Source organism: Corvus cornix, chromosome 3 (assembly GCF_000738735.6).
Source record: "Corvus cornix cornix isolate S_Up_H32 chromosome 3, ASM73873v5, whole genome shotgun sequence".
NCBI classification, from domain to species: Eukaryota; Metazoa; Chordata; class Aves; order Passeriformes; family Corvidae; genus Corvus; species Corvus cornix.
Window position 1 is genome coordinate 52,190,548 of NC_047056.1, and position 12,656 is coordinate 52,203,203.

The following is a 12,656-nucleotide window of genomic DNA, read 5'->3' on the forward strand; positions in this document are numbered from 1 at the left end:
CTGACATTGGGGAGCTGACTCTGATTAGGCTTCATTTAACAGCAGTGAAAGGATTTATGCAAAAAAGAGTTTTTTGCACAGCTCCAATAATGCTTCACCAGGAAGTGCCTTGTAACTTAAAAAAAAACAAACCACGCATTTAGCAGTGATCTCAACACATCTTTGCCTGAACAGTGCTTACATTTTCAAGGGGTATTATTTTCATGGTTTTTCAGACAAAGCTTTTACAAGTAGATTTATGGAGCATAAAACACTGGAAAATTGTTTCAGATAATCTTTTCATAGTTTTACCTTTTATTAGTTTATTCCTTAGACTAATGTTTTCACAGCTGTACAGCCGTGGTGTGGTGCTTGTGTAAGACAGGACAGAATTCTGTTTTTATTGCCATACCTTTATGCAGATTGCATTTAAAGGTATACATACACAGCCTAGGTATCCGGACTCATTGTAAAACAAGTAGCCTAGGCAGTGATAGAAGTGTATGGCTATTGACCAGTTCAGAGTTCAGTACGGGCAAACTGAGGAGCATTTAATCAGCTTCTGGTTCTTATTCTGAAGCCTGCACTGGCTACAGCTGTAGCAGGATATGATCTACTCATTTTAAGGGTAACATGGCTGCATATCTGTCCATGCCTGCAATTGCTTTTTTTTTCATGTGCATTTTATGAGTCCTTCATTCCCAAGGCAAAAGGAATCCTTAATTTCACTCTCAGATTTAGCTCAGTGTGGGATGTGTCTGCCTTAGGCAGCTGGGCAGCGTTTCAGGCTAAGCTAATTGCCCTCATTGCTCTTTATGAATAGTGGAATCAAAAAGGCTATTCCACAGGTCAGTGCATCTCATGCTGGAGAAGATGTCTCAGTGAAGTCAAAATTCTTTTGCTGTAGGAGTGCCTGTTCCTCTCCACTAACTATAAAGAAAGTCTAGCAGATACGGATGTCTGAGTTTTAGACATTTGGAGTGCAATGTATCACACAACATGTCTGTACTACAGGTCCATGGGGTCACGGGTCCTGTCAGCAAATCTGCTTCAGAATGGGCTCCTGTCTTCATGGGTCAACAGGTCCTTCCAAGAGCCTGCTCCAATGTCAGCTTTCCATGGGGTAACAGCCACCTTCAGGCATCCACCTGCTCCAGCATGGGGTTCTCCACAGGCTGCAGGTGGATCTCTGCTCCACCCTGGACCTCCATGGGCTGCAGGGGCACAGCTGCCTCACCATGGTCTGCACCATGGGCTGGGGGGAATCTGTGCTCTGGTGCCTGGAGCCCATCCTGCCCTCCTTCCTCACTGACCTTGGTGTCTGTGGGGTTTTGCTCTCACATTATCACTCCTCTCTTGGCTACAACTTCTGCTGTGCAGTAACTTTTCCCCCTTTTTAAATCTGTTATCCCAGAGGCACTATCACTATTGCTTACAGGCTTGGCCTTGGCCAATGCATCCATCTTGGACCCAGCTGTCATTGGCTCCATTGGGCATAGGGAAAGCTTCTGTGAGAGGCTTCTCACAGAACTGCCCCTGAAACCCCTTTACTGCCAAATCCTTGCCATGCAAACTCAATGCAATGTCTTCTGACTTAAATGTTTTGTAAAGCTGGATTTGATTTTTTTTTTAAGTTTCACCAAATCAAATCAAATTTTATTTTGATTTACTCATTTTAAATACTCATTGAAGAAAATATGAACACCCACAGTATTTCCAGCCAACTCTCAGGTCATCTTTCCATGTTACACAACAGGGGTGAAACTTAGAGTAGGTTTTGATATTGACTGTTTAATATTAGCAAATTTATTTTAAAAACCCCACCTCATGCAGGAGATAGTACACTCACTTAGAACATCCTTCCTGGAGTTCATAGGAAGTGTACCAAGAAAGTGAATTTGCTTCTGTCTCTTAATCCATTAAAAAAATTGTTGAAATTTAATATTGTTGAGGATGACTTGTTTTAATTCCACCCTGTCTTTGTTGGCAATACATGTAGTGGTATCTGTGGCATGATACAATTTCTGTGTCAAAGCTCCATGCTTCATTTGTTCTTGCATCACAGGAAATATTTTCTTAGCTGTCTTTACAAGCCAATGGGTGGTAGCTATTCAATGTTATGGAAGGATAGTGTGTTTCATGAGAGAACTTCATTGAATCAATATGATTCTGAAGTGGTAAAGCAAAAGTCAAAAGGGCAAAACTCATAGTAAGTTCACATTTTGACAGATCTCTATGGTCCCATTATTTTCAACACAGTATGCAAAGGCAGCTGTATCTGCAGCTGAACCTCTGGGATACAGGAAGTATAATTATGCAGTTGCACCAATTCTTTTTTGTAGCCATTCTTATGTGCCTTGGTTTTGTCTCCAGATCATCAAAGTGTAATGCTTGCTGCTATGAATAATGCTGTAGAGATACAGACTTATAACTTTATCTATTTATAAATCATGCATACCAGAATATTAATCACACCCTCGCCCCGGGCAGAGGAACAAGTTTAATCACCTTTTATCTGGTTGGTGTCTGTCACAGGCAGATTACTCAGAAGTGTGTGGTGGGTAGCCTGTGCTGCAGCAGCAGAGCATAGCTGCTCCTCCAAGGCATGTGTTGTTATGAAGGTCATATAAATCCCATGGCCATACTGACCCCTTTGCTTAAACCCATTTCATGGAGTACACACAAGTTGTTATTTAGTGAAAGCTAAGAAAACCACAGGAGGATATGTAAGTGACTCTTAACTTGCGAGTCAGCGGGGTTTTCAAGGATCCCTGAAATGCAACAGAAAATGAAAACTTTTGAGTTTTAAAGGCAAATGGCAGTGTCAGTTTTGCGACTGAGAGAAATTAGGAAGAGGAATGTGTCACTGCATGATATAATGTGTTTTCAGACATGATAGGTTTAGGCCCAATAACTAACCCTTTCTAAATTATTTGTTTTCTTCTTTTAAAGGCTCATATCTAATTCCCTCTTCTTCAATTGAACCAACCAGTTGTGCAAACCTAGGAAGCCTTTGCCAAGGTAAGAAATCCAGGTCCTTTTCACAGTTTCATCTTTGGGAAATCTTTCTTTTCCTCGGGGTTTTATTCCATTTCTTTTTTATTGTCATTTCTAAAAGGGTGAGTGGCAATAAAAAATAGCAAGGAAAGGAATTCTTTAGTCTCATCAAGTATGTGGGTGTCCTGTACATGCAATATGTGTGGAAAAAAGGTGATCACTCCTTTGATAATACATTTTCCAAATAGTCTCCATTATATCAAAACTGAATTAACTGACTGCTTTCATTTCTTTCTCCACCTCTTTTCCCCCTGCACATTTTCACAGTAAAATATTAACCAGTATAAGAACTAGGTAAATCTGTAAAAAAAACAAGCAGATGTAAATAAAGGAACTAGCTTTTATTCAAGGTTTTTTTCCAAGAAGCTATTTTGAGGCTAGATACTTTGAGATTAGAAGGTAAAATAATTAACATCAAATTGCAAAATTCAGCAGCTGATAGAGAAAAACACATGCTACAACACTTGGTGATGATTTAATAGTCTAAAAATCATCACATATAAAAATTCATTAGGAGTCTTTAAAGGTCAGCTCAGTTGAATGCAAGGAACGGGTGAGCCCTACAGATTTCCGTGTCACATGAATCAGTGGACATGCAAGGATGGTTAATTTGTATGGTTCTGCTCAGATGCTGAAGTTCCATAAGAATTGCTTGACATGAGCAACATCAACCCATTTCCACAACACATTCATGAACACAGGCCTTATAATGTGTTGGTATGCTATGTTAAACTTTAATTACAGCAGCAACTGCACCAAAAATATCTAGCTTTGTAACCCCTTTACAGCTGAATGGTGGAAGAAAGAGACAGGAGAGAATAAAATATAAGAGGAGAACAAGAAGTCTCAGAACTCTTTCAAAACCAATATTTGTAAGTAAATTGGATTTAGCTTAAAAATAAAAGGGAAAATGCACTCTGACCAGCCAGTAAGAGATCTATGTCAGTTTTCAGTGTACTTTTCCCAGATTTTCCTGAGGTAAATTTGGTTCAGGTTCTTGGAGCATATTGTACTGGTCTCCACAGGGAAAGTGAAATGCCATTAATGTCCATAATCAAACTTTAAACAGTAATTTTCAGGCATCATATTCCCAAAGCATAGTATGATCTAAATACTACTACTCAAGTAGTTTGGGTAAATGAGGCATCCACAATTATTCCATATTAGTATTTCTGTATGTAAAGGGTACCACCGTGTAAATACCTTCATCCGTTCTTTTGGAAGATCTCTGAGTGTTTTCCTCCATTAAAATGGCATGGTATGAAAGGAAGAGAATATCTTTCATAATGTCAGCCAGTATGGTTGCAGAAATGGACACACTTTCAGCTAAACAAGCCTGCTTTTCTAAAAGCCTCATCCTTTGTCCCAGCTTTATTGACTTGTCTAGTAGTAGATATTGCCTCTAATAAAAGAAGCTGCCTTTCCAACTTGCCTTCTTAAAATCTTAGACCATCTCATCTTCAATAAAGATTATGAGTATTTTCATGAAGGTAATACTCTTTCTTTCTCTAAAAAGTGTTTGGTGAAATGTCCCTTGTGTTCAGTTAGTCACTTTTGAATAAGATGCCAGATAAGGTTTATCCCACTCAGCACCATCATCATTATTGTCATAATAATGAAAATTGTAATAAGATGTCTATCTATTTCTGTCAATACCACAGACTTTGTCTAAACTGAGAGGCCAGTTTGGACTCCTTTGTTTGTTTGGTGTTGTGCAATAACAACAGTAAAAAGTTTGTGGATGCCAGGTTATGTCAGCTGTGTCTGATGAAAGAACTGATTTCTCCATTATGCTTAGTAGAAATTTTCATTCATTAGATGCCTCCTTTAACAGCATTGGCTGGAAGACACAGTCTGTAAGAAGTCTTGTAAATTACTCCTCAGACAATATAGTGCTGTAGTTTCATGGAAGAGCTTTTTTATACTACAGGGTGTCACTTTATATGCTCACTTTTCCAATTAGAATCTGTTTGCTCCATTGTCCAACTCTTCCTTCTCTTTCCCTAATTTTCTTGTCTCGCTGATACCTGAGCATGAACCTGCTCCTTATGCTGTGAGAAGTTTGTGTTTTGTGCTCAAAAGGTTAGATAAATCAACCTAGCAAAACATTAAAATTTCTTGCCCAAAATATAACTGCTTAACCTTCCTAGGTTGATTCTTGGTCAAAATCTTCCAAAGCCATGTAACACTGGGAGATTTTACCAACCTTCAGATTTTAAATAAGGGTTTTCAGGAAAAAAATCTATGTGAGTGGATTTACATTCCCTGGGAGTTATTGAACAAAACTAAATTATTTTCCAAACCATTATTTGGAAATTTAGTGGCATGATCTTTGAATTCCTCTAGCACATATACTCTCCCAGTCCATCATGGGGGAAATTTGCAGTTTTGGCTCCTCCTAATTTTGAAAAGTGTTCATCTGTTTCTCCACGATTTTGTGGAGTGACTCCTGTTGGTGTCAATGGGAACAGTACAGCTGAGTTCCTACATAAATCTTTCAAAATAGGTATTCTACTTCACCTGTTCCAAGTCTGATTTCAATTCTCTTCACTGTTTGGAGTTCAGTGGAGTTAAGTGGATCCTTATGTGGATGTTCTAGTTACTCATTTGTTTGTCATATTCAGTCTTTGAGGAGGGACAAAGACTCTTTTCACAAGCAGCATTCTAAGTGTGTGCATCTTAGAACTTACACATTTTCTGGTCTTTGCACAACTAAGGTTCTCATAAGAGAATTTTGAGTTTATGAAAGAAGTGCAGGACTGATCCTGCAAAATTTACACTGGCAAAATTCCCACTGAAGTCAGTGCAAGTGAGGATTGCAGGACTGGGGCCTCAGTTCGTATCTATTCATCACTTTGTACAGAAAAAATAATGTGTTTTTTTAACATTTATGGCATTGTGTGTAGATGGTTTCATTTTACATTGTCATGCATTGTTCCCATTTTGTCTTACCTTATTAACATTCATATTTCATTCAAGTTCACCTCTTTCTCATCTTTATTACCAGCTACTGTAAATGCTACTACTCCTACACCACCCACTGTCACCACTAACATGCCTGATACTAATAGAAACGATAAGCCAAACAATGGTAAGAAATCCTGTGTTACATTTTTCCTTGTACTGTGTCTAAAGCAAATTTGTTGTATTTTAAGGTGTGTTTTTCCTACCATCATAATGTCAAGGGTCATGTCTCGATTCTGATCTCATTTACACTGAATAAATCAGGACTAAATCTCTGGACAATGTCAGAATGGTGCAAATGGGAACAGAACCAAACTGTGTTTATTTGTATCGTGTTTACCTGGCTTTGTGTCACTCATTGCATTTAACAATGCAAAGAACAAGGGAAGGAAGAGGGATTTTTGAAAAGGGTCCAAAAAGAACCGTGCTATTGAAGTGTTTCAAGGCTGCAGGTTGTCAGATGTTGTGTAGCTCCTGCCTGTGCAGCCAGGGTGGTAGTATGCTTGGATTGTCTGTTCCTCACTAGTTCCTCGCCATTCCTCAGGCACAGGAGCCAAGTGGAACCATTCCTATAGAGCAAAGCCACTTCCACTGAGTCAACAGAAATCTTTCCACTGACTTAAAGAAGAGCTGGATCAGACTTTACTAGGGAAAATGTTGACAGTATCAGATATCGTTTACTTTTCATTTAGAAAGATTAAGGGAAAAAATAAGGTAGTAAATGAACGTATTATTAGCACAGGAATAAAGCCAGGATTTCTTTTGAGGTTTTCTCAAATTCTGTGATATCACCGTCTCCTAAAGACTGACCATCATTTTGTGAAGTGCTGCTAAAATATTTATTAGTTTGTTATAGTTGGTTGTTAAACACAGAGATAGATTTCGGCAATTTTCATCACAGGCTTAAATATATATTTTTTTTACAGATTTATTTTTTCAGTGTACTCCACATGAAATAAATTAGAATCTGGGTGGAGTTTGTGGTTTGGTTTTTAGGTTGGTTTTTTTTTGGTTGGGTGTTTTTTTCCCCCAGTCCATTAGTTGTTACTGTAGGATTTAAAACTCTTGGAGTATTTTTTCTCTTGGCAGATAATTTATTGTACACTGGCAATCAGACAGTACAGTACACAATGTGAAAGAATTTATCTGAATCCAGACTGTTTGGTTTTAATAAGCTGTAGAAATAAGAAGAAAATAGTGATGATTTCTTCCAAATAGTGTCTGCTTCCTTTTTGTGGAGCCACTCAATCTATGTTCACTAAGAGCACTCTGATTTTTTTAACAGAATGAACTAAATCTTATAAATATTAGTATGAATAAAAATTGGACAATTAAGTCCTTTCTCTAGCTTTGAAACTCTCAAGAAAAAGTAGAAAGACTATGAAAATAAGCCAAATTCACTTACGGTAGAAGGAAATTAAACTTTCACTCAGCTAACAGGCATTATTTTCCACTCTTGGTAAGTTGATTTTTAGACTGAGAACAGACAGCCAAGAACAGAGAGTTAAGTTACATATATTTTCTTTAATCCATTAACTATGTGGCTTGTTACACACAGACCTGCAGGAATTCAGACTTCCTGCTACAGTTATCTTCAGAATGAAGAGAAATTCACCTGAATTTTCCCATTCACGACCACAGTGGCAGCAAGAATCTAAGATAGAAGGGATCAAAACAATAGGAATTATCTCAACCCCAATTATTTGGCCAGTGAAGCAAAGGCCTCAGCGGTTCAGTAAAAATTCAGCAGATGATAACCCAGAGAGAAAATATCCATACAGCTTGTTCCTTCCAGCCTTGTCCACATCAGCTTCTTCTGAGGAGACTGGCAACGTAATCTTGTCTGCTTTTATGGAAAGCATCAACCTAGATAATACTGTAATGAATCAGTTGCCAAATGAAAATATTTTGAATTATTCTAGAAGTCCATTCCGTGGTACTTCTGATGCAGCAGATGCAGTTACAGAGCCTCCTGTGAAGGCAGCAGTTCCTCTTCTTCACAGCAGAAATCCTAATGCAGAGCTAGCATGGGCTTTGGCAAGTAGGCTTGGTCATTCTGACTCTGAGCCAGCGTTCTGCTCTCCTGTTAGCAGCAGCAGCAGCACTGCTTACAAACACAAAAAAGAAACTCCATGGATTTCATCTTCCAACAGCGACACAAACAATTTCATGCATACAAGCAATGTCTTGGAGCCTGTGAACTGGTGGAATGAGACAGTGTTTCATCATCATATCACCTCTGACATTCAAGGAGACAGACATCATTCTCTTTCTAGCTTGTCTGTATCATCCACAGATGAGAAACCACCATTCCAAAAAAGTAGGTTAGATTTGCTAGACTTGGCACCTGAAAGTTTTTACCTGGAAATGATAGAAGGTAGTGCTGATAGGAAAACTTTTTCTACACTAACAACAAACAGTGCATTTCAGTTTAGAAAATCTATGCACATTAAGGAACATCACTCAGGAGGCATTACAAATTTAACCTCTGTGGAGATTCTACATGCAAAACCAACAAGTTTTTTCCAAAACATGAAAAAAACATACACAAAATTTATGCCTGAGATCCAACTGACAAATTCTGTCCAAGGACACAATAGAGAACTATTAACATTTTCAGCATTTCTGGTAGAACCAGGCTGGACAAGCTCAGCATTTAAGCGTGTTGTAACAGCCCTGCCTGTTTATCAACAGCTGTTGACTGACACATATTTGAAAAGTGACAGCATATTTCTATCTAGTAGTAATTACTGGTCTCGTTATTTACGGCATTCATTATACTTTCAAAAGCCAAATGAGACCCTCAGAAATGGAGCACTGGAGAACAATTTAGATGCATTTCATGACAGTAATGAAGAGTCAGCTTTTTCCATATTAGAGCCAGAAAACATGAATCCAGTTGGTGACTCCTGGGACTCAGATTACTTGGATTTTCCAACAAAATATGTAGATATTTCCCCCTCTTTAAGAGCAAGTTTCTGGATTGTTTCCCACCATTTGAAAGAAGCATCTCAAATGTTTTCTAGGGAGCCATCAGAAAATTTCTGGCTCTCATTTAATAAACTGTTTTCTTCCCCGACAGAGAGATTGCTGTCCATTAGTTTGTATGCTAAGTCTGACAGTATCTCTGAACAAACATCTGCCATTAGATCATTAGGTAACAGAGCTGAAGAAATTAATTTTTCTAGTCATGTATTAACTTTGGAAACACAAATCTTTAGTTCATTTATTCCAGGTCTTTCAAAGAGAATTTCAGAAGGTAATGACAGGTCAATATCACAATTGCAGTCAACAATGAACTTTGCAAACCTAACTGTGGTTTCCAACAGTGAATTTTATTTTGATTTTCCTTTCCCTTCCCTGGAAGCACCTTTCACTCAATCTTCTGTATGGGTACAGGTAAGTCCTTTTGATCTCGAAAACTCCACAGATAGTTTGCACATGCAAATTCGAACTGACACAGTAAGTGATCAAACTGACATGACCTTCCTAAACAGTAAGCATCAGCCTGTGTCTGTCTTTCCAACACATTCAGGAACCCAGCCTTCTTGTTCAAGGGGTAGTCGAGCTCCTTTCTTGATCAGTACACCTGGGACTCAGGTTACTTGGGTAGTTAAGAGTTTGATAAGCAGTACAAGAACACACGGAACACCACAGTCTCAAGGTCTTCTGGAGGATGATGCTGTAAGAAATACCGTTGATAAACCAAGAAGTAAAGTTCAGAAAGATGCAGGTGCTTTTTTAAAATACATCACTTCAATGAGTTCTGACTTTCTTCCAATGTCTTTGGAATTAAGGCAGCTTCTTCATCCAGACTCAAAATTCAGAGTCAGCGTACCTCCTAGCAGGTATTCCACACCTCCACTCCCACAAAGTTTTCAGAACCATCTTGATACAATTTCTCCAAGCCTGCTCCCTCAGTGGGATGTAGAAGAGTTAAACTTGCCAACGACAGAAACACCAAGAAGTTATCTTACTGTTTTAGGACAAAACTCCATTGAAAATCAAGTGGACATTCCAAAATACTCTCTCTGGGCAGTAGAACAAGAAATCATTGACAATAATAAAGACATAAGTGATTTCACTGTTCTGACATCAGCAAACATACCGAGGCTTTCTGAATGGAACTCAGAAGTGGAGGTATATGGATCCTTTAGCAGGAACAGAGAAGCAATGTCTATCATTACTGCTAATGCCTTGGATTTTGAAAATGCTGATTATGGACATTTTGCAAATCTCTCTCCTGTTTTGCAGTCATTGAGAACTGCAATAATGAATGATGTGGTACCTTTGCCATCTTCCTATAGCAGACTCTCTATTCAGCACAAAGAGACCATCTTGACAGGCACTCTGACAGCAGCTGCAGCAGCCATCCATCACTCTCTCATGCAGACCCAAACACCAGTTTCTTCTGTGAGGTACCATGAGTCATCAGTTTCAGCTGATGTTTATTCCTTGGCCAATTTACCATCTGGGACAAACCAAAACAGCACCTCTTACCCACCACTGAATCAACTCATTAGCTCTGCTGCAGTCCTTTTGCCTTGTTTATGTGATTCCTTCACTGAGCTGGGCTGTCTGTGTCGACCTGAGGTCCACTACAGTACGTCAAGCCTGTTAAGTTAGATGTAGAAAAAAACCCCAGATCATCTTATCTATTAGATACTCAGTTTGTAGACTGAGTGTAGAAGTAGCTGTCTTTCGTCCTTTAGATATAGGACCATTTAGCATATGAAGATGTTTTGGAATGATAATATAATTACACTAGAAGGGAATTTGTAACATCTTAGTGATAGTAAATGTCATTTATGTGTGATTTCTAATATTTGTTTACTTCTCTAAGACAGCTCTCAGGAGACTGTGAGGATAATATACTGGTTGCCATGTATTTTATATCATTTAATGCCCTTTTATTGTTTGGGAGTGTATGAATGTTCTTCACTGACATATTTTTGAGGATTTCACTTTCAAAAAGAAAAGATTTTTCAAAACTAAATGTTTGGATAATTTTTGTAACAGAATTTTAAAAAACACTTATATTTCATCTATCATTATATTTTTGTAGCTGGTGGTGGGTGTAGGGAGATTTGTTTTCCAGTCTACTTTTTCCTCTTTTTTTTTCAAATTGTCTTTGGCTGATTTTCACCAATGTTATACTTTTTTCCTTTCTTTCATTCAGCATTTTGAGGTGGGTTTTCAACTGTTTAATTGTAACAGGGATAAGTAAATTTTAGTTTTTTACTATCTGCCACTGCAGTCTCCTGAGAGTATTTTAAAATGTAGATTAGTTCTTGTTCTTTTTTTTGCCTCATTAAAACATGCTTCGGGTCACCATCTGGTGGAGATCTTGAAGCTGTTTGTAGTCTAGTTTGTAGTTACTGTGTATGATTTTTAAAATACTTTGCATATTCCTATTTTAAGGTGATTTTGTCACTATATATAATTATCTAAATAAGGTTATAATTAGATATATAATTACATATGCATTTGTAAGACTATATATAATGCACACTTTCTGTATGTGTGTATCTGTATGGCACATGTAAAAGGTACATTATAGATTTAAAATTGGTTATGTGTTTATATGAGATATATACATATAAAGGACATCCAGGTCTTGCAAGTGTTTTCAACTTGCCCAAAGTCCAAATTTCTACTTCTAAAGAATTAATTTTTTTAGTCATTTTTTTTTATTTCAAACTATCACAGTAATAATAAACTAAAGTACATTTTCAGATTAAACTATGCACCAATTTTGTGTGCTTCCTGAGTTAAGAGAGGAAAAAAAGACAACAAATTAAAACAAAGTTCATTCTGCTCATGTCAAAAACGTAATCATAGATTACCAAAGAAGGTAACTAGTAAACCATCTTCTTTAGTGTTTAATCATAGAGGAATTTTCATACCAATCTCAATGTTCATGTAATTAATTCCATATTGTAAAGAAAGAACAATACTCCAACCACTTCATGAACAGTAAGCAATGTATGCACATTTAAATTGGAAAATACTGACTTCAAATTTTTTTCCAGATGCCTTTATTTCTAGCTGTTGTGCAATAATTATCTATGAAGTTGTAAAATCATGACATTTGCTCCATTTAGAATAAAAGGTCTTTTATTTAGAGTCAGAAAGATAGAGCAGTTCCTTTCCATTCAGAGACAGAAAGGGATTTCTGTATAATTATTGTCATGTCCTGCTCTGTCCTATGTAGTGTCTCTGTAAGATTTACATAAGATTATATAAATGCAAATTATATGATGTATCTGTGATCAAGACCCACAACCTTGGTAACAGCCCAAAACCAAGCAGTGGCATGCATGTGCATACATGCCAGTGAATTGGTCCAGAAGTTCTTAAACCTCCCCCACATCCTGGGAAATTTTATCCAACTGGAGCTTACAGAATGTTTAGTAACTTAATAAAAAAAAAAAACTGGCTTGTGAAAAGTACAGACTTTTAACACAGAGCATAACTCTGAAATGATTTGATGTTATTTATTAGATGTGAAATCTTGTAATGCTGCCTACCCAGTCATGAGTTTAAAGAAAACCTATATTTAGCCAGTGCCATTTCAAAAGTTTTCTGAATATAAAATTGCACCAAGCCAAGTGTTACACATTTTGTTACTGAAAGATGGTTTGTTCAGCTGCCAG

The 12,656-nt window shown here is 37.5% G+C and overlaps 1 protein-coding gene across 5 annotated transcripts in view; it reads left to right on the top strand.

Annotated features, from left to right (window-relative positions):
- Positions 1-12,656, top strand: part of ADGRG6 (adhesion G protein-coupled receptor G6) — a 111,568-nt gene that overhangs the window by 50,635 nt on the left and 48,277 nt on the right. For 4 of the 5 annotated variants that reach the window (XM_039568767.1, XM_039568765.1, XM_039568768.1 and 1 more), the window contains exons 5-6: positions 2,932-3,000; positions 6,044-6,127. In XM_039568767.1, coding sequence (XP_039424701.1) covers positions 2,932-3,000; positions 6,044-6,127 — 153 coding nt within the window. The remainder of the gene's footprint in view (positions 1-2,931; positions 3,001-6,043; positions 6,128-12,656) is intronic. The other variant, XM_039568766.1, reaches the window with a different exon arrangement.